General features: G+C 41.0%; 1 protein-coding gene across 4 annotated transcripts in view; it reads right to left on the bottom strand.

The window, feature by feature from the left end:
- Positions 1–26,000, bottom strand: part of UCHL3 (ubiquitin C-terminal hydrolase L3) — a 99,999-nt gene that overhangs the window by 16,637 nt on the left and 57,362 nt on the right. For 3 of the 4 annotated variants that reach the window (XM_029082606.1, XM_029082621.2, XM_029082614.2), the window contains 2 exons: positions 25,296–25,343; positions 677–868 (listed from right to left, as the gene is read on the bottom strand). In XM_029082606.1, the coding sequence (XP_028938439.1) occupies positions 677–868; positions 25,296–25,343 (240 nt within the window). The remainder of the gene's footprint in view (positions 1–676; positions 869–25,295; positions 25,344–26,000) is intronic. The other variant, XM_029082623.2, reaches the window with a different exon arrangement.

Here is a 26,000-nt window from a genome sequence, read left to right as displayed (position 1 = left end):
AGGAGACTGATGGAGAGGAAAACGGTGGAGCACTTAGGAATCATACAACATTTAACGAGTAGAAAATCTTCACTTCCTACTGGAGATCAGAAAAGGATTAGAAAGCAAAGAAGGACAGGTTGAGATTAAACCAAGTACCTGAGCAACTTCAGGCTGACATTAAATTAGATAAATTAGATGAAGCACCTTATGACCCTGAAGATTTCAGACTGAGGGCAGAGTGGAAAAAAAAAACAAACCCAAAAGGGATATGGCAGAGGACTAAAGTCATATTCGGGAACGTGGAAAAAAATATGATGCAAAGAATTTAGAAGCTGCGAAGCACTTTTTGACCAGGACCAACTGAAAGAAACCAAGAGAGATGAGGTGGAAAAGAGAACAGGCTGGCGTGAGAGTTTACATGAACTTGAATAATATCATCAAGGTCCATTGGCACAAGGCGGGCACTTGTGTATCAGCAAATCTATGGAGTGGAAAGATGGATGCTCACCGAGAGATGGTTTAAAAGTCAAGCTAGACAGCAGAGCATGGCGAGAAACATGCTTGCTGTCTGTCGAATGGGAAAAACGAAACACGTGGCTAAGAGAGAAGCGGCCTGAAGATTGTAGAAGCTTAGGCGGCAATGGACTGTCCTAGTCACCGGAGGAAGAAGAGTTGGAAGATTGTCTACACTTACAACAGAATGGAGCCCCACAGATGGTAGGCGTAAGAAGGGCCGCCAGCGACGAAGACGGAGAGATGGACTGGTAGCTTTGGCAGGACCTACATGGTTACGTTTGACCCAAGGCAGGGATGCATGGTGACACAATGGTGAGGCCTTCGTTCTGCAGTGGCTAGAATGAGGCTGTGATGAGGATGGCGAGGACGACTACATAAATATTAAAAAAGAGAACATTTTACTTAGAGCATGGTCATGGGAAACAATTTTATCCCGAAAAGGAAATAGTCACACCATCACTCCATATGGCTTCAAGTTTCTAATCGAATTCGTTGGGGGAAAGGGTTGGGTTTGCGGGTTGGCTTGAAGTCTAACGTCTTAGTACAGTGCCTGGAACGTGGTAAGCGCTCAACAAATACCATGATAATAATCATGATAACAACAATTGTGTTATGCACCCACGGAGATGTGGTGGGATTGTTTATGGTGCTCCCTTTTTCTTCGACACATTCTGTGAGTACACAGATTAAGAATTTCTCCTGCTCATCGAAACATCTCTTTCAAGGGAATGCAAGGTTGCACCTGAAATTCAGTGCTGCAGTGACTGCATAAAATTAATAATAATAACAAGAACAATAATGACAGTAATAACGGCATTTGTTAAGCACTTACTAGGTGCCAGGCACTCTTCAAAGTGCTGGGGTGGATACGAGCAAATGGGGTTGGACACAGTCCCTGTCCCACATGGACCTCACAGTCATCTTACAGATGAGGTAACTGAGGCACAGAAAAGTGAAATGACTTGTCCATGGTCACACAGCAGACATGTGGCAGAGCTGGGATTAGAAGCCAGGTCCTTCTGACTCCCAGGCCCATACTTTATCCACTAGGCCACGCTGCTTCTTTACCAGTTCTACACAGAACGCTCAGAACACGTCGGGACATGGGCAAGAGAGGGAAGGAGGGAAAGTGGCGATAAGAAATTGATGGAGTCTCCAGTCAGGAATGACAGCTGACCTTCTCAGCCCTAAGACCTCAGGAGCTAGAGCCTGCATCGAGAAACTGACTAGAGGGCTAGGGTTTTATGCATCACCAACAGAACTTTCTCTTCCTGCCAGTCACAGTCCCTCGGGAGCCCAGAGTGCAGTAAGCAAATAGGATTAGTGAAGAGAAAAAAGGAAATATTCCATTCTAGGAAACAGAGAACTGCCTTGATCATTATTAAACTGGGGAACAATTGAATTGAGTACCTAATAATAATCATTTTGGTATTTGTTAAGCGCTTACTACGTGCCAAGCACTGTCACTAAGCGCTGGGGCTGATCCAAGAAAATGAGGTCGGACACAGTTGCTGTCCCACATGGGGTTCACTGTCTGAGTAGATAAGTTACCCAGATAAGTTGGTCAGATTTTTCATTCATTCATTCAACAGTATTTATTGAGCACTTACTATGTGCAGAGCACTGTAAAAAGCACTTGGAATGTACAGTTTGGTTTTTATTTGACCACATTCACATCTCTGAAAGTGAAACAGCTAGCCAAACAAGGTGTCAAACAGCTGTCACTCTATCATGTTATATTAGAACCTGTGGAGCTTGATATTCGCAGGCCTGAAATCAATCAATCAATGGTATTTCTTGAATGCTTACTATTTGTAGAACACTGCACTAAATGATTGAGAAAAACAATAGACTAGATTAAATGGACAGGATCCCTGCCCACAGTGAGCTTGCAGATAAGGATTTGTGACTTTTGAACATTTGATATTCACCCTACCCCCAACTCCACAGCACGTATGTACATATCTTTAAATTATATATTTTAATTCATAGTGATATTTGTTTCCCCCACCTAGGCTGTAAACTCATTATGGGCAGAGAACCTGTCTGCTAATTCTACTATATTGTACTCTCCCAAGTGCTTAGTACAGTACCCTGAATATGGTAAGTGCTCAATAATAATAATAATAATGTTGGTATTTGTTAAGTGCTTACTATGTGCCGAGCACTGTTCTAAGTGCTGGGGTAGACACAGGGGAATCAGGTTGTCCCACGTGGGGCTCACAGTCTTAATCCCCATTTTACAGATGAGGGAACTGAGGCACAGAGAAGTTAAGTGACTTGCCCACAGTCACACAGCTGACAAGTGGCAGAGCTGGGATTCGAACTCATGAGCCCTGACTCCAAAGCCCGGGCTCTTTCCAATGAGCCACGCTGCCTCTCATAAATACCACTGATTGACTGATTGCCTTCTAATGCACTTATTTGCTTCAGTGCCTGGGAATTGGTATAGTTGACTTATGAGGATCTGGTCCAAAATGGATATAAAATGAGTGTATCACAAAGAAAACTTTTAATGCTACTGTCCTCTTGGATATAATCAGCAGTCCTATTTCCCTATAGTATAACCTCATTGAATTATTACAGAAAAGGATGTGCTTCACTGTGACTTCAAATCACAGCTAAATACAACAGTAAAGTACATTCGAAAAAATGACGAGTAGTTACCATTAAATATTTATTTCAAATGTATATTTGGTATTACTAGTAAAAGGAGGAAGCAGAATTTATGACAAGACCTGGCACCATGCTAATGGACTTCATTGCTATTTCCTAACATAATTTCAGTTATCAGGTTTCAGCTAAATCTGAAAGTTAGCTGAAATTGAAGGGAGAATACTTTTAACACAAATAATAATAAGTGTGATGCTATTAGTTTCAGCATGTAAATATACATTTCCTGGATTCATCCCTTCCTCTCCACTACAACCTCTACACGCCTCAGAGCAAGACTATTGAATCAGCCTTATGGATGGTCTCTTTGCTGACAATCTGTTCTACAGGCTTCAAGAGCATCTTCTTTAAGCCTTGTTTGGTACACATCTCCACGTTTCAAACTTCCACTAGTGGAGAGCCTGCATCGAGGAAAAACTCCAGCTTCCAGGTTTTCTGACAACTCATCCTATTCTACCTATTTAAACTAGCAACCGGCTCGCACTCTTTGCTTTCCCAAGCCTTGGATGCTTTCTTTCAGTAGGTAACATTTTACAAATACGATGCTTAGATTTTATTTTCCCCTTCCTAATCATAGAGGTGGAATTTACCAGGTGCCAGGGCTTGGTGAGTGGCGACACTACCCATGTGGTTTTAAGCGACTCCCTCAATATTATCTAGGAAATAATGTTAGGTCTATGGACCATGGAACACCATGGGACTCTTCTGCCTTTTCTTTATACCATTCAACAATAAACTGTGCTCAGAACCCCCTACTAAGCGCTTGGGAGAGCTCGACAGAGTTAGCAAGCACTATCCCGGCTTCAAGGAGCTTCTTTTTTCACCGTTTCTTCCTCTTTCCAGTCACCCACTGCCTCACCTTTCCTTGCGTCCTCCTCTTTTAATCTTTCAGGACTCACTTTTTCTGTTGATGTCAGTGGTCTAATGCAGTGATTCTCCAACATTCAAGAATGGATCTCATTTTACTCTGCTCTCTCTCCTAAATGTCCAAAAACAGCAACTCACATGCATGGAGGAAGGGAGGAGTTGGGGCTAGTAGATAGGGTTTCAGACACAGTGAGTACTACAGCAGCACGAGTTTTGAGTTTTTCTTTAAGACAACTGACCTTGGTTTGGTGGGGTTTTTTATTGTTTTTTTTGACATCCCCAAGTCAGGAACAACTTACTGACCCAAGACTGTAAGCTGAGACCATAAGCACTTTGTGGATAGGGAATGTGGCCACCATCTCTGTCGTACTGTACTCTCCCAAGTGCTTAGTACAGTGCTCTGCACACAATAAGCACTCAATGAGAAGCAGCATGGCGTACTGAAAACAGTACTGGTTTGGGACTCAGATGACCTGGGTTCTAATCCCAGCTCTGCCAAACACACGCTGTGCGACCTTGGGCAAGTCGCTTAACTTCTCTGTGCCTCAGTTCTCCTATTCTCCTTTCTATGTAGACTATGAGCCTCATGTGGCTCAGGGACCGTGATCAATCTAATTAACAAATATCTACCTCTATGCTTAGAACAGTGTTTGACACAAACTAAGTGCTTACTTAACAAATACCATAAAAATAAATACCTCCGATTGATTTTTCAAATATTTTGAAAAAACAACTGTAAGGGAGATTACTTCTGAGGGACATGAGGTACTGTTGACAGGGAAGAGGGACTGTGGTTTAGTATTCTGAAAGATTACCACAGAAGCTTTATTTTTTCTTCATTAGGACCAGATGAATTCAAAATCATTTTAAATAAAACAATTTAGTGAGTACAAAGATGTCAAAAACATAATGATGTAGATATCAGACGTCTGAAAATACCTTGTAGTATGTACGTTTCAGATCATTGTGACCATTTACCTAAATATCCACTTTCCCTCATCCTACTTCAAAATTATTTTAGTGTCTGTCTTCCCAGCAGAGTCCAAATAAGTGTTCAATAAAAGCAATTCACTGATTGGATGACTATTTGGGTGCTCCATTCTGGATACTGGTGACTATTTTCTCCAATTTTTTCCAATTTTAGTACACATGCTGCCGACGCAAGCACGAGACTGGTGGATCCTTGCCTTCCAACAGTCAAGAGAATTTCAGTAGTATTTATGGAGCTGCTGCTTTGCGTAGATATGACACCAAGCACTTGGGAGAGTAGAACAGAATGGGAAAATAAGGTCCTTTCCCCAAAGAGTTTGCATATTGCAATGCTGCCAAACTGACTGAGAGTAGTATATTAGCAAACCAACTCTCCTTCCCTACTTACAGAGATGGAAAGAATACAGAGGCGATTAGTAGAGGTATCCAATCTTCACTTCCCCGATTTTATCCACCTATCATCCCCAGATTTTGGGTCAACCATGTTCTTATGGACTCACAACCAGCTACAGGACTCTTATACATACTTTATTACTTAAGAACTTATCTAAATATTCATGTCCCCCCCTTCCTATGTCTAAATTAGTTTAGTGTCTGTCTCCCCGGCTAGTAGAGGGCAGAAGTCATGTCAACTAACTCTTTTATACTCTCCCAAGGACTTAGTGCAGTGTTTTGCATAAAGTAGGTACTTAATATCTTTTGATCCATTAGTCCTTTAAAAAGCAAGTGACTTAAAGTTCCCCTTTTGCAAAATGAATCTAGAGTGCTTTGATGATGTTTATATTTCTCTTATCTTTTTATATTACACTTCTCTTTTTAAGAGCACAATAAACCTTAGCCAACACACACTATATTGTGATAGGTCATTTTTTTCTAAAATATCCCAGTTAAAGGACTTGCTGAAAGAGGCTCTGCAGAACCAGGTTTGGGATCCAAGAGTTTCTTTCATCTAATTCTCATCACAATCTTTCTGGTTCCATTGGCTAAATAGTTACTAAATGCAGGTCATTTGAACCTGTGCAATTTCTACAATGATACTTATTTACAGTTGGAGTCTATTTAGATAATACCATGTATCAAATGTAATTTGAAGGTCAGTAGCCACAAATTACAATTTTTAGACTGACTCCACTAGCAAAGTTTACATGGTATGCAAAACTACATGCAAGAACAACCTCAGGGAACAGAATTCCAGCTGATGAAAACAGCTTTGATACAAGGTGTAATGTTAAGAACTTTTGAAATTTCTAGTCTCTTTTCTTGAAATTAAAGGAAAGACCATACATACATTAACTTAAATAACTGGCAATGAATCCCACTACTACTTACTTTAAAAGTTTACACTATGAAGTTTAAACTACCATTTAGGTATGAGTCCCTGAATTTAGGGATCAGCCTCATATAGACACTAGGAGTTATCAATCCCTCGCATTTAAAAAAAATGGAACTGAGATCATAGTTTCAGTTTACAATTTGCTTTCGTACTCTTCTCCCCATTTTCCATATCTGAATGAAGTGGATTTGATTTTATATGATTATTTATTGCATTTATTGAGCATTTACATGTGCAGAGCACCGAACTTGGCACTGGGGTAAAGTACAAGGAGAATATTGTATTTCAGACATGGCCCCTGGCCCAATGCAGGCTCAGAATCTAAAAAGGGACAGTATTTGTTAAGCACTTACTGTGCTCTAAGCACTGTTCAAAGCAATGGGGTAGAGGCAAGCTAATCGCGTTGGACACAGTCCCTGTCCCAATGGGGTTCACACTCTTTATCCCCATTTGACAGAAGAGGTAACTGAGGCACAGTGAAGGGACTTGCCCAAGGTGTCCCAGCAGACAAAGGATCATCATCATCAGTGGTATTTATTGAGCACTTCCTCTGTGCTGAGCATTCTATTAAGCGCTTTGGAGAGTACAACAGAGTTGGTAAACTACAGTCTTGAGGGGGAGACAGACATTCATAGAAATAAATAATTTATAAATAATACATAATTTACAGATATATACATAAGTGCTGTGGGACTGAAGGGGAGGGAGATTATCAAATGCCCAAAGGTTAAAGATCAACATGTACAGATGGTGCAAAAGGGAGAGGGAACAGGAGAGGGATCTAGAGACTGAACCACAAGGATAAAAAATAATCTGATAACCTAATAAAGTAAAAAAGATGAATAAGAAGTATTTAAAAATCATTACAAATACATTTAGGAGAAAGAGTTTTTAGGCTTTCCAATGTTTTGGTACAGCCACCTTTCATGCTATAACCAAAATCTAATGACCAGTTTAAGAGCCAGGACAGTATGCCAAACACTGTTGCTATTGTCAGTAAAGCTGCTTTTAAAATTTGGAGTCAGTATAACAGATGGCTATTTATTTTGTCAAAAGTCAATCATTCAGTAGTATTTACTGAGTGCTTATTGTGTGTGCAGGGCACTGTACTAAGCACTTGAGATAGCACAATATAACTGAGTTGGTAAACACATTTCCTCCCCACAATGAGTTTATTAGTCTAAAGGGGTGAAGAAAGAAAGGGTCTTAATTAGGAAACAAGTATCGAGGGTAAGATGGTTCCTTAAACCATCCAATGGGAAATAATCAAGATGATCTAAATGTGTTGGTTGGAAATCGAACCCGAGTCGACTTTGGTAAGGCAGCTACGCAAACCACTACATGACCAATGCTGTGGCTAGTACCACCATACTAATGCCAGGACAATGACAACAGTATAAGATGACTAGAGAGGAGGTTATAAAAACAGGGCAAGCTTTGAGATTGAACAATTTTTCTCGGGGCTGTAAAATGATGGGTTAATAAGATACTGTATGGCAAGGTTTCCTGCAAATATATTTGATCGTCTCAAACAGTAAGAGAGTAGGGCAAATGTTTTGTCCAGCGCAAAATTCTTTATGCATTCTATAACAAAAAAAATACCCATGATATTTTCAATTCTTTAAATGTTGGTTCAATTTCTCTACTAACCTAGAACATACAGGTTTCATTATAAAATAAGTGTATGCTGTACCAGAGAAATCATTTCTGCTAATAATGCATGGTTTTATTACACAACTTAGACAGAGGGACAGATTTACCATAAGCAACCTGAGAATTGGTTATAAGGAGACAGTTCTCTGGCAGGAGTGCTGTTCTTAACAGATTCAGAATCTTGTGCAAACTAAGTTATCAGTCTCCATTAGCATCACAAAGAGAACCAAGCTCAATTATTTATATTGCAGTGTTTATTAGAGACTGATTTTAAGCAAGGCAAACTGGTTCCTCAAGAGGTGCTAATGATCACTGTCTCTGTTAAGTGTTCAGAGCAATAAATGAAAAGCACAAGAGTTCACTTGAAGTTTTAGCCCTATAAAACATGAAGTCAGGGCTTTTTCTTCTTCCCCAACTTTCTCTAGTTCATTATGGTGAATAAGAACTGTTTGAGCCACCTTCCACCTAAAGTCTTACTTCCCACTGAAATAAGTATTAAGACAACACATCTTTTTGGAAAACATGGGAGTTTTGCAGGAATGCAAATATCATGTTGTAGGAGAAATGATTATATGAATAGTCATTCTTTTGGTAGGTGATTTGAATTTTCAAGGAAAAATGAAAATTTTAAAATTAATTCATAGATATAAAATCAATTTCAAGCACTCTATTTGACTCCGAAGAAATCAGGTTCTCTTATGTCTGCAATCACAGGAACATTTAGCTAATTATCTTCTTAAAATAAAGTACATTCATTGTGTTTACCCCAAAAGCATTTTCTCTTAAACAGACATCCTGTTAATTTTTGTAAAAAGTAGTCAAGCATTGTAATTTTCTGTACATGAAAGAACCTTTAACTAGCAGGATATAAAAAGTAATTAGAGACCTTCAGAATGAAATGAACTTCCTCCCAGGCAATGCTAAGAAAACTGCCCTTTGTTTATAAATGTGTTTGGCCTAAAAAATACAAACAAAACTCAACAAAATGTATCCATTACATAGTCCAGGACATTGGTGTATTTAGGCAGCTCAGAGAGAGGAGATACTCATGAACTGATATTTAAGAGTTTACATTAAGGAATGAAAGTGTGCCACAGGCCATAATATTGCAAAGTCATGAAAAAGCGATAAAGCTGCTTTCCTCTCTACAGGTCCTCAGCAAGGAAATGGCAGGGTCAAGGATCAAAACTGACAGGAGTTTCCATCATCACCAAAGTTAGTTTTATCTCTTTGACTGGCTGCTTGGACTTTGAATTTCATTTTGTAGTAATTATATTAGCTCTTCTTTAGAAGAGCAGCATGGCATAGTGACTAGAGACGGGCCTGAGGACCTGGGTTCTCATCCCAGCTCCACCAGTTGTCTGCTGTGTGACCTTGGGTGAGTCATTTCACTGCTTTGTGCCTCGGTTCTCTCATCTGTAAAATAGGGCTAAAGACTGTGTGCTTCATGTAGAACATCCCTGTGTCCAACACAATTTGCTTGTATCCACTCCAGCTCTCTATTATTATTGTAAATCACGCCATTTCCCTTTATTTTTTTTCCTATTTGGTAAACTTACACATTAATATTAGGATTTGCACCTCTAAAGACCTCCCACTGTCAAATGAAGACAACACTTTCATCTACTTCTTTGGTGTATCCCTGAGGGCAAGAGTAATATAAGAACTACATAAGCGCTTTAAAAGAATTAATTTTGGATACTTCTGACTTCCAAATTCGTTGAGAAGGAACATGCAATCTTTCAGTAGCAATTATTTTCTTTATCCTATACAGAACTTTTTTAGGAATTTCATCTAATACTGGAGTTGATTTCTGCTAAAGATGGTAGAATAAATCTAAATCACACCTATCATTTACAAAGGAAGCAGTAAAATAGGAGTTGTGGCAAATATGTCATCAGAGAAGTAATGATTTGTCAAAAATATTGCTCTACATTAAGAAAAGAGTCAATTTTTTTAAGGTTAATTTTCAGATAATAAATTAAAATTATTTCTCCCTTAGCCCTCACGCAAAGATATTTGAAAACCACCATTTTTTTTTTCCTAGCCGTCAAAACCCAACTGGGCAGTGTCTAAACAGGTTACATTCCAGACAAGCTTACGATTTATCCAGGCCTGTCAAACCAGTTCCTGCAGACTAATTTTTCCCATCGATGACTGATCAATCTATGAACCAAATAAAAATTCTCATTTATTTTTAAGACAAATACATTCCAGTCTCTCAAATTTCTATTCTTGTATTTCTACTTCTACCCTCAACAGCAAAAGAAAGGGGTGGAACGAGAAAACAGAGGGACCCATTTCCTTTTGGAATAGCAGTATGCAATTTATATTAATGTCTCCCTCTCTTGACTGTAAGCTCAGTGTGGGCAGGGAATATGTCTGTTATATTGTTGTTTACTTTCCCAAGCATTTAGTACAGTGTTCTGTACACAGTAAGCACTCAATAAATATAAGTGATTGATTGAAATATAAGTACTACGGTTTACAGTTTCTAGGCAACTATAGAAAAGATCAGTTGACGAGATTAACTTAGTTGATGCCTGTCTACTTGTTTTGTTTTGTTGTCTCTCACCCCCTTCTAGTCTGTGAACCCAATGTTGGGTAGGGATTGTCACTATCTGTTGCTGAACCGATAGTCTCCCCTCTTCTAAACTGTAAACCCAGTGTAGACAGGGATTGTCTCTCTGGCTGAACTGCATTTTCCAAGTGCTTAGTACAGTGCTCTGCACACAGTGAGCACTCAATAAATGTGATGGAATGAATGAATGGATTAAAGTGTTCTCTGCCCAGAACAAGCTTACAGAATTGAAGGACTGTATTTGGTATTTGCTAAGCACTTACTATGTGCACAGCACTGTTCTAAGCACTGGGGGGATACAAGGTGATCAGGTTGTCCCACATGGGGATCAGAGTCTTAATCCCCATTTTACAGATGAGGTAACTGAGGCTCAGAAAAGTTAAGTGACTTGCCCAAAGTCACACAGCTGACAAGCGATGGAGCGGGATTAGAACCCAAGATCTCTGACTCCCAAGGCCGGACTCTTTCCACTGAGTCACACTGCTTCTCTTACTGTACTTTCCAAGTGCTCAGTATAGTATTCTGCACAGAGTCTGTGTTCAGTAAATACGAATGAATGAATGAATGAATGAATGAATGAATGAATGAATGAATGAGATAATCCTAGAAGACGAGGGTGAGCCTCAGTTCTGAAACTTTGGGCCAGGGGATTTAAGCAAAGGAATTCATTACCACGGTAGTGAGGGTCCCTACTCTGATCTTCCTTCCGCGTGCTCTCAGACTCCTCCGGCTTCTCCGAGACTTTGAGTCTATTTTGTCTATTTGTTTGTGCTGTTTTTTATTGTTTTATCACTCGTGATGTGTCAGTCTCCAATCCCTTCTCCCTACTTAAACTTTTAGACTGTGACCCTCATAAGGGCCAGGGACCATGTTTTATTCTCACCTTAAATATTTTCTCCCAGCGCTTGGCAGTACAGTGCTCTGCAGTCAATCAATTGATTATATTTATTGAGTGATGTGTTCAGAGCACTGTACTAAGTGCTTGGGAGAGAAGTACAGCAGAACTGGTAGACTCATTCCCTGCCGGTAATGAGCATACAGTCTAGAGGAGGAGACGGCTAGTAATATAAACTACATATATGTACATAAGTGCTGTGGGAATGAGGGAAGGGTGAATAAAGGGGGCTAATTGAAGAGCAATGGTGTTGCAGAAGAAGAGGAAGTAAGGGCTTTGTCGGGGAAGGAAGAGAAGTGCGGCCTCTTGCAAGAGATGCTCTTAATAAAGCTTTGAAGGTGGAGAGAGAGATTGTCATGCACTATTCTAAGCACTTGGGGGTAATCAGGTTAGACACAGTCCCTGACCCACCTGGGGCTCACAGTCTCAATCCCCATTTTACAGACGAGGTAACTGAATCCCCCCAGAGAAGAGAAATGACTTGCCCAAGGTCACATATCAGACAACTGGCAGAGCCAAGACTGGAACCAGTTCCCTCTTACTCCCAGGCCCGTGTTCTTTCCATTAGGCCACAAGGGCCAAGGGTTGGTGGTGAGACAGACGAGACCAAGGTAGAGTGAGTGGGTTGGCATTAGAGGGTGGAAAAGTGCGGACTGGGTTGTAGGAGGAAATCAGAGAGGTAAGGTAGGAGGGGGCAAGGAGGCACTGGATGTTACTGAGGAGTGGGGAAACCTGGACTGAATGTTTTCGTAGAAAAATGAACCGGGTATTAGAGGGAAGACTGGACCGCATGAAATAAAGTACTTACTAATTACCATTGATTGATTAATAAATCCTCTTCCTACTAGTGTCTAGTGCTCCCCCTGGGGCACTTCAAGGGCTTAGAACAGTGCTCTGCACACAGTAAGCGCTCAATAAATACGAATAATTGGGGCATGGAATGCAATGAGCGAGGAGGCTAGCAGGGATACCTGTCCATTGCAAAGAGCAGCAAAAGCTTTTTGACACGTAGCATCTATTGATGGCTAAAGTGACGGCAGCCTATCATAGACGCTCTGCTGTAGCACTACCACCTATCACTTTAGTAGTGATCCCATGAAAAGCGGTGGGGCTTAGCAGAAAGAACAAGGGCCTCAGAGTCAGAGGACTGCCTGCTGTGTTACCTCAGGCTAGCCAATAACTTCTCTGGGCCTCCATCAAATGGGGGATTCAATTACTTGTTCTCCCTTCTACATACACTGGGAGTCCCAAGTGGGACAGGGCCTGGATCTGCCCTGATTTTCTTCTATCTATCCCCGCCCTTAGTTTGGCACCTAGTAAGTGGTTAACAAATACCATAATTATTATTAGTCTCTGAGGTCTTCACTGCACGTTAGCTATTTTTCAAGATTTCTGCTGGGCCTGCCCACTTTGTGGGATGCCCTACGTTGTTCTTTAGGCACAAATCTTCAACGATGATATCACAGTCCTAGCGGACATTTCCATATTTGCAGAACCAGAACAGGAACTCAGATTTCCTGACTCCCAGACCAGTGGCCTTTCCCCTGGACCAAGAGCAGGGCTACTTTTACACTAGGTAGCAACTTTAAAGCAACAGTTCATTTCTAGAGTGAAGAACGGACAGGACGAAGGAAGGATAAAGCGGTTTCTTCCTAGACAAGAAACTTGTGACATCACAGAAAAGGTCTGATTGATCGACTGGGTTGAAGATGTACTATCATTGCGGAGGGGAAGGAGGCCTTACCCAAACATCAAATATAATTTTACAGAAATACAGTCCTCTAGACTATAACCTCATTGTGGGCAGGGAATGTGATTGTTTATGGTTATATTGTACTCTCCCAAGCGCTTAGTACACCGCTCTCCACACAGAAAGCACTCAATAAATACAGTTGACTTACTGAAATATGCAATACACATTTCTGGTTAGCAGTGGAAGTAAAAGCTGGGCTAACATTAGAAGGAAAGAAAATTTAGTCTTGGAAGTGAACTATGCATGTGAAGTTTCAGTACTTGCCAAATTTGGCTATAATAGCAACATCTCAGTTAAATTACATAAGCCACTTTTCATCAGAGTTTCATTTATTGTTTCCTTCTGTTTTGCCCATGGCAATTAACAATGAAAACATGCTTAATTATATGTAACTGCTTTTCTTTTTAAACATTCTCTTGCTTCCTCGGGAAGCGGGGAGGAGGGGGATGCATTCTTTTCAAATTATCTGCAGTTGGAAATTGTTTTAAGGTTTAGGTAGAAATGAATTAGAGTTTGATGCGTACTTAAGTAATGTGTTAGTGAAAAGTCTTATGCGCTTACCTTCTCATACATTATTAATGATAATTACTTATCTAGCATTTAGGGAACTCTTTCGATGAGCACAAAACATCTTGAAAATATTTCAAATTAAAATGATAATGATTGACATCAAACTGGCATATCTATATGAAGGTGGGAGTTTCTTAATTATTTTCATCATTTTCATTTCTCTTGGCCTGGGCAAACAACCTTAAACAGTAGATAGGAACACAGTTTCAAGTGAACTTCTAGACTGTTTCACTGCAGGGAGGGAACGTGTCTACCAACTCTGTTATACCGTACTCTCCCAAGACAGGAACACAGTTCCAAGTGAACTTCTAGACTGTTGTTTCACTGCAGGGAGGGAACGTGTCTACCAACTCTGTTATACCGTACTCTCCCAAGTGCTTTAAAGCCTATGGTAAGGAGCTTCTGGTTGTTGCAGAGATGGATGGGCTCTATGCTCTGAACAGACTAAGCGCTCAGTAAGAACGACTGATTGATTGATTTAACCTCTCTAGGTACAGTCCCTTTTTTTCACCCTCCGCTATTCCCTCCCCACACCCACCATTCCTTTCTGGTATTTCCTCTCTCCTCTTTTCTTCACCTGCACTCCAGTTTTATCATCCTTCCCGCACCCTCCTTTCCTCTTTCTTGTGTGGTATATGCTTCCAAGATAAGGGACGAAAGCAATCCTGTCCTGATTACTGCCTACAGGGCCGGTCTATGAGTGTCTTCCAACAACCCAACTCTGGGTCATATATTTGAGATGATGCTTCACTATCAGCACAAATACAGAAAGCTCTCAATAAATACAATTGATTGACTAATTGACCAATTTCATGACAGCCATTTAACTTAGAAATTATTCAAATACAAGACTTAAACATCTACTTGCACATAGTCTTATTCCTGTCTGAAGTTTCTCTTGACAGCTAGAGTTTGGGACTGGATGTCAGGAGACTCAGACCTGCGATTATTTTTCCTTTAATGGCATTTAAGCACTAACTATGTGCCAGACACTGTACTAAGCATTCATTCAATAGTATTTATTGAGGGTTTACTATGTGCAGAGCACTGTACTAAGCGCTTGGAATGTACAAATTGGCAACAGATAGAGACAGTCCCTGCCCACTGACGGGTTTACAGTCTAATCACTGGGGTAGATACAAGCTAGTCAGGTTGGACACGGTCCATGTCCCACGTTGGGCTCACAGGCTTAATCCCCATTTTACAGATGAGGTAACTGAGGCACAGAGAAGTTAAGTTGTTTGCCCAAGGCCACACAGCAGACAAGTGGAGAAGCCGGGATTAAAACCCAGGTCCTTCTGACTCCCAGGCCCATGTTCTTTCCATTAGGCCACCCTGCTTTGACCATTGGCCAATCCACTTAATCTCTCTGGGTCTTGGTTTCCTCGTCTGTAAAATGCCAAGAAATACCTGTTCTCCCTTCCTGCTAAACATGTGAACTCCTGTTAGGACAGGAACTGTCCCGATGGATTATTCTGCATCTACCCGAACACTAAGCGGAGTGCTTGGCACCTACATAAACACCATCATTATAACTGAAACCCAGCCCAGATTCCACTATCCCGTGCACACTTTACTTATAGCCCCTCCCCTACTCCCTCACCCTTTCAGGCAGCAGCAAATGCTGAGAGTTTAGGAACTTCCACTGGGCAACAGTGTATAAACACACACACACACACACATACACACACACACACACACACACACACAGATACATTTGCCAGAATTATAGCATTTACTTTTTTAAAAATACCAATAAAAAAAGAAAAAGGTATATCTGGTAACTGCAATAAGTTGATAACAATAATTAGTAATTATGGAATCTGTTAAGCCTTTACTGTGTGTCAAGTATTGTTCTAAGTGCTGGGGTAGATACAAGTTTGGACATAGTCCCTGTCCCATATGGAGCTCACAGTTCAAGTAGGAGGGAGAAGAGGTATTGAATCTCCATTTTATGATTGAGGAAACTGAGGTGCAGAGAAATTAAATGACTTGTCGAAGGTCACACAGCAGGCAAGTGGTAGCGCTGGAATTAGAACCCAGGTCCTTTCACTCCCAGGCCCATGCTCTTTCGTCTACGCCACACTTGCTTCCCACGATATTCCATGATAATGGGAATGATAATGGGAATGATAATGGGAAGCAGCGTGGCTCAGTGGAAAAGAGCCTGGGCTTCGGAGTCAGAGGTCATGAGTTCGACTCCCGGCTCTGCCACTTGTCAGCTGTGTGACTGTGGGCAAGTCACTTAACTTCTCTGTGCCTCAGTTCCCTCATCTGTAAAATGGGGATTAACTGTGAGCCTCACATGAGACAACCTGATTACCGTGCATCTCCCCCAGCGCTTAGAACAGTGCTCGGCACATAGTAAGCACTTAACAAATACCAACATTATTATTATTATTATTAATGGATAACTACAAGTTGAAGTCCATATATCAGTTTTTCTGCCAAGGTATTAGAGATAGTATATTTAATTTTGGTGAAAAACTAAAGACAAATTTCATCACATACTTTGTGAAAACGTGTGAAAGCACTTTGGCTTCTTTAGAGGAAAGCTAAGTAAATCCAAATAACTGAAATAAGAATAATGCCTTTGAAAATAATTTCTATTTTTCTCTTGACTGTTTAGTGTTATCACTCCCATTCACAATTTGAAACTGAGGCAGTAAGAAATTAAATCATCCTCTCACAAAAGATAACCAAAATTAAGTTTGGATTTCTAGGGAACTAATGCTCCCTTAGTATGAACACTCATAACTACTAAGTTCAATCAGTAAAATTGCTCCTTAAAAACCCCCAAAACAGTCCTGTAATTTTACTCTATTCTGAAAATGGCACATTAAGTTGTCTTGATTTTCTTTCAGAGTGTTGAGCACAAATGCAGAGCAGTCGATGCAGAGTGATTGAAAGCAAACTAATAATGACATTACAAGAAATGTAGAGTACATGACATTTTACAAACATGAATAGTGTTACATTTTTCTCAATTCACATCAAAGTAACTTATGGAAGATAAAAAATTAAAAGAGTAAGGCACTTGTCCAAAAAGATGGCATACTCTACTCCAATTGCCAGCTTTTGTGAAAATGTGTCTGCCACTTAATAGCACTTGAAGAAAAGGATGCAGAAGATCCTTAGGAAAGGATCCTGAAATCCTTTTAGGGTAAGCTGAAGTGGCTCAAATTGTACATTCCAAGCGTTTAATACAGTGCTCTGCACATAGTAAGCGCTCAATAAATACGATTGAAAGAATGAATGAATGACTCCTCCTCCATAAATATTTTAAGCAAATGACCCTGATGGCTAGAAATTACATATAGAGGCTCTTGCCTCAAGCCAACAGGCATTTATTTACCTAACTACATGACTAGTCCTAGGCACTTGGCCAACCAGGAATGGAAAATGCTTAAAGATGAAGCAACTGTCATAAAGAAACATTCAGAGCAGTATTAATATCAATGGATTCTGAGACAAGAACGTATCCATCAATTCTAGAATGTTATTAATAATGTTCTCAATGACAACAGATTTCACAGAAAAGAATAAATCATGCAGAGACAAGCTAGTACTTAAATCACTCCAACTCGGGGCAAATACCTAATGTTTACTTACTGTCTAAAACTGGTCACTGGCAAAGAATACATTAACAAGCTCAATTAATGGGGAAATTTATGTACAACCTTTATTATCCAGAGGTGTGTAAACAGCAGATCATAACTAGGTCTTCTATGGATGCCTGGAGGTTTTGAAGCTCAAAACTTCCAAAACATACTCTCAGTGTGAATTTTTTGGCCCAGTCAAGATGCAGTCTCTCCTGATAGAATGAGCTTTCCCCTTCCAGCTTTTATTGTCAGGATAGATGGTTGGAATTCCTCATCTTCCCTCCCAAACCCTGTCCTCTCCCTGACTTTCCCATCACTGCAGATGGCACTACCATCCTTCCTGTCTCATGAACCCACAACCTTGGTGTCATCCTTGACTCTCCTTTTTCACCCCGCACATCCAATCTGTCACCCAAACCTGCCGGTCTCATCTTCACAACATCGCCAAGATCCGCCCTTTCCTCTCCATCCAAACGGCTATCATGCTGGTACAATCTCTCATCATATCCCGACTGGATTATTGCGTCAGCCTCCCCTCCGATCTCACATCCTCCTGTCTCTCCCTGCTATACTTCACTCCACTGCCTAAATTATCTTTCTTCAGGAACGTTCTGGCCATGTCACTCCTCTCCTCAAAAACCTCCAGTGGTTGCCTATCAATCTTTGCATGAAGCAAAAACTCCTCACTCTTGGTTTCAAAGCTACACCTGACCCCCTCCTACCTCACCTCCCTTCTCTCCTTCTACAGCCCACCCCATACACTCTGCTTCTCTGCCCCTCACCTCCTCACTGTATCTCATTCTCACTTGTCCCGCCGTCGACCACTGGCCCATGTCCTACCACTGGCCTGGAGTGCCCTCCCTCCTCACATCCGCCAAACTAACTCTCTTCCCTTCTTCAAAGCCCTGAGAGCTCACCTCCTCCAGGAGGCTTTCCCAGACTGAGCCCTCCCTTTCCCTCTGACCCTCCTCCCCTTATTACTCTATTTTATTAATGATGTGTATATATTTATGATTCCACTTATCTATTTTGATGATATTGATGCCTACTTGTTTTGTTTTGCTGTCTTCCCCTTTTAGACTGTGAGCCCGTTGTTGGGCAGGGATTGTCTCTGTTGCCAAATTGTACATTCCAAGCACTTAGTACAGTGCTTTGTACACAGTAAGTGCTCAATAAATAAGATTGAATGAACGAATAAATGAACTGGGGCAAAACTGGTACTCACAAAAATTTTCCTTTGGATTTATCTTTTAAAAACTGGGAGTACTGAAAAACTGGCAAAAATCTGTGAAACATTCCTTGTATTCTTAAAGACTCTCTACACATGTGTAGTCAATCAATGAATGGTATTCACTGCATGCAGAGCCCTGTACTAAGCGCTTGGGAGAGTACAATACAACCGAGTTGGTACTCATTTATTCATTCAGTTGAATTTTTTGAGTGCTCACTGTGTGCAAAGTACTGTACTAAGCACTGGGAGAGCACCATATAACAATAATAGACACATGCCCTGCCCACAACGAGCTCACAGTCTAGGGGGGGAATATATATGTACGTAAGTATCACAGACTGTTAGTTCACTGTGGGCAGGGAATGCGTCTACCAACTCTGTTATACTGTATTCTCCCAAGCACTCTGAACAGAATAAGCATTCAATAAGTACAAATGATTGTACCACCAAAATGGACCTCCCAGCCTGTTGAGAATGTCCATCCCTTCATCTTCAATTTCTCATTTTAATAAAGTAAAAAACTGAGAGTTGACTGTTCACTCAGTTGGATCTGTATCTTTTGGACATTTGGTGTTCACTGACCTCAGCCCCACAGCACTTATGAACATCTCCATAACTTATTTATATTAATGTTTGTTTTTCCCCAGACTGTAAGCTCATTGTCTACCGACTCTGTTGCACTGTCCTCTCCCTAATGCTTAGTATAGTGCTGGGGACACAGTAAGTGTTCAATTAAATACCTCTGATGGTTTATTTCATAGAGTCACTGGAGACTTTGAGGGTGTTACAACTGGCCTTGATCTCAGGTCCTGAATACTTCAAGACATCTCTAGCATGGCCTGCCAGCTGGAGACTGCAGTAGCCAATGCTGGTCTGAGCCAGACCAGAAGTGAGATTAGACTGAACCAAAAATGGCCTGGGCTTCGTTTCTGAACCGGGCTACAGAGTTGCTCCCTTGAGCAGCTAAGAATTTTAATCCCGCCGGCATAGGGTCCAACCACACTTGTGCAGAAACATCAACAGGGCAAGGCTCGTTGTGGGCAGGGAACATGCCTACTAATTCTGTTGTATTGTGCTCTCCCAAGTGTTTAGTACAGTGTTCTCTGCACATAGTAGGCTCAGTAAATAGGACTGATTGGTTGACTGCACTCTCCAGAAGTAATGCAGCATGGCTCAGTGGAAAGAGCCTGGGCTTCGGAGTCAGAGGTCATGGGTTCGACTCCCGGCTCTGCCGCTTGTCAGTTGTGTGACTGTGGGCAAGTCACTTAACTTCTCTGTGCCTCAGTTACCTCATCTGTAAAATGGGGATTAACTGTGAGCCTCACATGGGACAACCTGATGACCCTGTATCTCCTCCAGTGCTTAGAACAGTGCTCTGCACATAGTAAGCGCTTAACAAATACCAACATTATTAATGGCCAGTTCACCCTGGACTCATTTGGCCTGAAGAATTCCAGCCTTCTCTGCTAAAAGCGAGAGAATGTGAGATATTCACCTCTCCACTCAAAACTAGCTGGATTGAGGCCAGTACCGGTTTTAGGACCCTACGCTTTCACCTAGCAGCTGTGCCAGGCTCTCCTCTGTAGGAAGTGCAGGTCCATCTTGGAGTCCTTATGAAATCCTATGTTTCCCTCCCCTCACCACTCCCAACAACGGGCTCTGGAGTCAGAGATCATGGGTTCAAATCCTGGCTCGGCCACTTGTTAGCTGTGTGACTTTGGGCAAGTCACTTAACTTCTCGGTGCCTCAGTTACCTCATCTGTAAAATGGGGATTAAGACTGTGAGCCCTACGTGGGACAACCTGATCCCCCTGTGTCTACCCCAGTGCTTAGAAAGTGCTCGGCACCTAGTAAGCGCTTAACAAATACCAGCATTATTATTATTATTACCTGGGGTTTCAAACACCTTTCAGACGATGCCGTGGTCTGGTAAAGCAGGTCGTAGAGCATACAATTAGCTGAGAGGCTCTTGGGATTTGCTACCACACCAAGATTTGTCAGGCTTTATTAGGGACTTCACTCGGTTACTCAGTGTTGTGGTGTCTAAGCTGTCCTTTTCTCAAGGCCCTTTGAAGATTTCCCATTTGAAATCTGACTGGAGTGGGATGGCCAGCATAATTACTCTTGGTTCCAATAGCAGAAAACTCTCTAGCTACAGTTCTTTAGAGAAAAGAGCGTATTTGGCTGATTTGAGAGACTAGGATTCTAATAGAAGGTAAGCATGGTACATTATCCAGAAGACCTCAAATGGACTAGTTATTGTGACAATAGAGAAAAAAGTAAAACTGTATTGCACCTTCCCAAGTGTTTAGCATAGTGCTTTGCACACAGAAAATGCTCAATAAATACTATTGAGTGAACCGACCATGGATGAGGAAATTCATTGGTAAATTTAGTACTTCAAGGCTGTGGAATTAGATCAGCTTTTTATGTCAATCATCGAGATAAAGGAAGATTAGGGTTCTTTCAGATATAGCTAATCTCCATTCTATCGCACATTGGAATATATAGGTACTTGGAGGTAGACGGCGTCACCATCACCATCATCACCATCCTATCCTCTAGGGCAAATCTCCAGGTTGTATTTGAGGAAAGATTTTTCTCAGTGATAACATTTGACATTTTCTTACCAGACAGGTCATCAGTCACAAATCTTAAATATATCTGAGTGATTTCTTGATTTCTTGGACAGCCAAAAAACAACGAATAGGACCCCTTTGCTTTTTGTGGATTTGGAATCATTTCTGTTTACATTTATTGATAAAGCATTTGCTACTTGAGGTGCTGCAACATTCATTTTTTTTTTCTAGTGGGATTAGGTGGTCCAGGGAATTTTCTAAGGAAACCTAATCCAATTGTCTGTGGTTATGAACACCAGTGTGAGTCAAACTGATGAAGACTTCCCTCTACTGGTGTGTTTTGCACTTGGCTGTCGGTTACGCATGGTGGAAATACTGAAGATCGTTCAGCTGAACTAGTTTCCTTCAATCATATTTGAGTGCTTACTGTGTGCACAGCACTATATTAAATGCTTGGAAAGACAGAGACAAACCCTACCCAACCCCACCCTGTGGGCTCTTACATAATGATTGGCCGCCGATGGACTTTTGCTTCTCGTTCCGAGTCTGTCGGTGATAGGTTTGTGGCTTTTTTTCTGACAGGTTTTTGAGGTGATTGCTATCGGTTGTAAAATAAAGCACATGGGTCACTGCTGGTTTTTTTTTTTAATCCATTCAATTCATTGTGGAAATGGATTTTGTCTGTGAAAAGTATACTTTTGTTGATGGTCTGAGTTTCTTTAGATAAGACCACTCAAACAGAGGCAAGTGTTTCTACCGGCCACAACAGTACATAGGACTGGTAGTCTAGATTCTAATCCCAGCTCTGCAACCTGCTCCTTGTACGCTCTTGGGCAAGTCACTGAACTTCTCTGTTCCTCAGATTCCTCATCTGTCAAATGGGGATAAAATACCCGCTTACCTTTCCTCTCAAAATGTGAGTTTTGTGGGATAGGGCCTGTGTTCAATCTGATTATCTTGCATCTACTCCAGTGCTTAGGGCACTCCTTGGCATTTAGTAAGGACTTTCCAAATACCTCTACTATTATGATTAATTGATAATTTCCACCACAAAGAATATACCTCCTTCCTTAGCCATACTCTATGACTGAGTGAACAAATGCCGGTGCTGCCTCTGAAAGGCAGTTTTAAGATTGAATTACATGTGTAGGATATGGATATGGCTTTATTCCATTTAGCTCAATTTCACTTCTGGATTCTTTGTAAAAATCCAAAATCATTCAAATATATTTTAACTGTTATATTTCCTTAACACTTTCACTTCCAAAGTTGACTTAAATAAACATATCCCTAACTTTGTCACGATCAACTCAATTTATCTCACTTATGGGAAATTATTATCTGCACAGTGGCTGATAGAACATGAATTATGGAATATGAGATCTGGAAAGACCAGTCATTTTTAAATGACAGGTTTTGTCCTCCTCTGGGAGATTTTGTTTTTCTCCTTGTTATTAAGACTCCAAAATTAGACCAGGGTTCCCACCCCGGCTCCGCCGCTTCTCTGCTATGATGCTGGACAAGTCACTTAATGTCTTTGGGCCTCAATTACCTCATCTGTAAAATGGGGATTAAGATTATAAACCTATGTGGGACATGGACTGTGTCCAACCTGATCAGATTGTAGCTAGTACAGTGCCTGGCACATAGTGAGCACTTAAATGCCATAAAAAAGAATTACTTGGCAAAAATGGTTAGTTTTTGCTTCTCTCGTGACTGCCACCTTTCTTCTTGCTTAAAAATTGGGCCTTCAAAGTCAAGAAGTGAGTATTTTTAAGTTGTGATTTGATTGCTGGAGTGTGATACCCCTAATTAAATAAAGTTCCCTTTGAATACTGCCACATGTGCCAATAAGTACCTGTTATGGTGAACACTCATTAGTTATTTGCATCTTCTGGACTCCTGGAAAGAGCAATATTACAAAAGAATCCACTGTCATGAATATGCTGTGTGTGAATTAAAAAAACACAAGCTAAATTGACAACATTTTTTTAAAAAAATACTTTAAAATATATACTTGAGGTTTAAAAAAACATAAATACTAGGTGATTTTTTTTAAATCTAAAAACATCTATAATTCCACATATAAGTGAGGTAGCCTGGACCCCTTTCTTTGATGGCTGCAGAATACGGCACTCTTAACTGATCTGATTCAGTGTTTTGGAAAAATAATTTAAAGCTGAAAGGGTATATTTTGGAATAAATTTCCTTTGGCCTTCTGCTTATTCCATATGAATTATTATGAATTCAAGTGGTGCGGGATGGTTGCGGAAGATAGAGAAATTCTTTGGCATCAGTTACAACTTCCTTCTGCATATGTCTCAGAAGATGGCTGCTGAGCCTCCTTCACTCTACAGTGCAAGTTCGCACCACTAATCTTATGATAAGAAGGACTGGAATTCAATTCCCTCTCCCCACGTTGTCCCTATCTAGGCTTCTGCTATTTTAAGAATGAAGAAACCCGCAGGAATCTGATTCTGAAATCTTGTTGCCACCCCTTGGGAAGGAACTGCATAACTACATCAATCCATCAATCGTATTTATTGAGCATTTACTATGTGCAGAGCCATGTACTTAGCTCTTGGGAGAGTGCTACAAAATAAGCAGGCACGCTACCTGCCCATAATGAATTACACGTGAAGGAATACCTAATTTTACATGATCTCTATTGAACTTTCACTGTTGTTTTATTCTCTCAAGTTGTGTCTGACCCATAGTGACGCCATGGACACATCTCTCCCAGAACACCCACCTCCATCTGCATTTGTTCTGGGTAGTGTGTCCCTAGAGTTTTCTTGGTAAAGATATGGAAGGTTTACCACTGTCTCCTTCCGTTCAGTAAACCTTGACTCTCTCCCATGCCGTTGCTGCCCAACACAGGTGAGTTTTGATTTGTAGTAGATTGTCTTCCACTCGCTAGCCACTGCCAAAGCTAGGGATGGAAGTGATATTTCTCAGCTTGACTCTCCCTCCCATAGTCGAGACTGATAGAATACTGGAAACTCTCTAGGTGCGACCCTGAGAAGGGGAACTTTCATTATTCAAGTGGATCCACTTGAGAAAGGTACAAGAAGAGCGCTTGCAGCTTTTAGCTTTGACTGCTGAAATTCATTTCTGGATGAAACCTTTCTTTTTTCCCCCTAAAGTGGGTTAGAGAATGAACCTCAACTCTCTAGCACCCAATTACCCTATGATTCCTGTGTCGGGCAGGGAATGGGCCCAATTTGTTTACTTTGTGTCATCTCAGCACTTAGCCAGTGCCTATCACATAGTAGGGACCATCACTCTAAATTACTCACTTCCAGAGTTCTCCCCTTTAGCCGAAGAGCATCCTCATCATCTCTAATATACAGCAGATGAAAGAGTATAATGGTGGTAAGTAGTGAAGGTATTTATTAAGCACTGACAAAGCAATGTGTTGTACTAGGGGCTTGGAAAAGTAAAACAGAGCAATGGACGTAATCCCCACAAACAGCTAATGCTCTTTAATGACAGAGACGGTCATAAAAATGTGAACAGCTATGAATGGTCTGAGCAGAGACCACTCTCTGACCACACCAATAGCAAGACCTGAAAGATGTCCATATTGTTCTTATGCCTGGTTCCAAGAGATAATAATAAAAATATTTGTTAAGCACTTACTATGTTCTAAGCACTGGGGTAAATTCAACATAAACAAGTCCCACATGGGCTTCACATTCAAAGTAGGAGGGAGAAGAGGCAATGAATCCCCATTTTGAAGATGAGGAAACTGGGACACGGAGAAGTTAAGTGACTTCCCCAAGGTCACACGGCAGGTAAGTGGCAGAGCCCAGATTACAATGCAGATTCTCTGACTCTCAGGCCCATGCTCTTTCCACTACACTAGGCTGTTCCCAAGCTGGAGATGATAATTTTTTGAAATGCTTAGAGAGTGGCTGTAATTAAGTAGTAGCTCTGAAGCTTCGTATCTCCAAATCATCTGGGGACCCTTGGGAAAAATCTAGTTGAGCTGCTTTTCCAATTCTATGAAACTCATTTTATACTCAGTGAGACAACAACAACAAAAAAAAGGTTAAAGAAATAAATACCTCTGTTTGGCCTTCGTGGGCACTGGATTCGTGAGTAACTCGAATAGCCTGAAATTAGAAAACATTATATTTATGAGGCACATACCGGAAACATCTCAGACAACTCCAGTTACTGCAATGAAATTTTATCGTCTCAAAAATTTTAAACAAGAAATGCTTAGGAGAGAGATGTGAAAGTTCCAGCTTGCCCAGTCTATATAGGCAACTAAAGGTAGTGTTTAATCATCCCCACCTCCCAGCCCCACAGCACTTATGCACATATCTGTAAGTTATTTATATTGTCTTTCTCTCCCTCTAGACTGAAAGCTTATTGTAGGCAAGGAATATGTCTGTTTATGACTGTATTATATGCTCCAAAGCACTTAGTACAGTGCTCTAGAGTAAGTGCTCAAAAAATATGACTGACCGACTGTCGGTGATTAACTGCAACTGCCAGGGCAGCTGAACTAGTAATTTCTCCCAAAGCTGAACCTGAGGTAGATGCTTAGAAAAAGACTTTGCCCACATCCTGCCTCTGGCCTGGAACTTCCTCCCGCTTTGTATCTGATAGACCATCACTCTCCCACATTCAAAGACTTATTAAAAGCATATATCCACCAAGTGGTCTGCTCTAAGCCTTCATTTCCTCTTCTCCCACTCCTTTCTGCATTGCCTTGTATTTAGATTAAGTACTCCACCCTCAGCCCCTCAGCATTTCTTTATATC

Source organism: Ornithorhynchus anatinus, chromosome 2, assembly GCF_004115215.2.
Source record: "Ornithorhynchus anatinus isolate Pmale09 chromosome 2, mOrnAna1.pri.v4, whole genome shotgun sequence".
Classification (NCBI taxonomy): domain Eukaryota; kingdom Metazoa; phylum Chordata; class Mammalia; order Monotremata; family Ornithorhynchidae; genus Ornithorhynchus; species Ornithorhynchus anatinus.
This window is presented reverse-complemented; position numbering and strand designations above follow the sequence as displayed.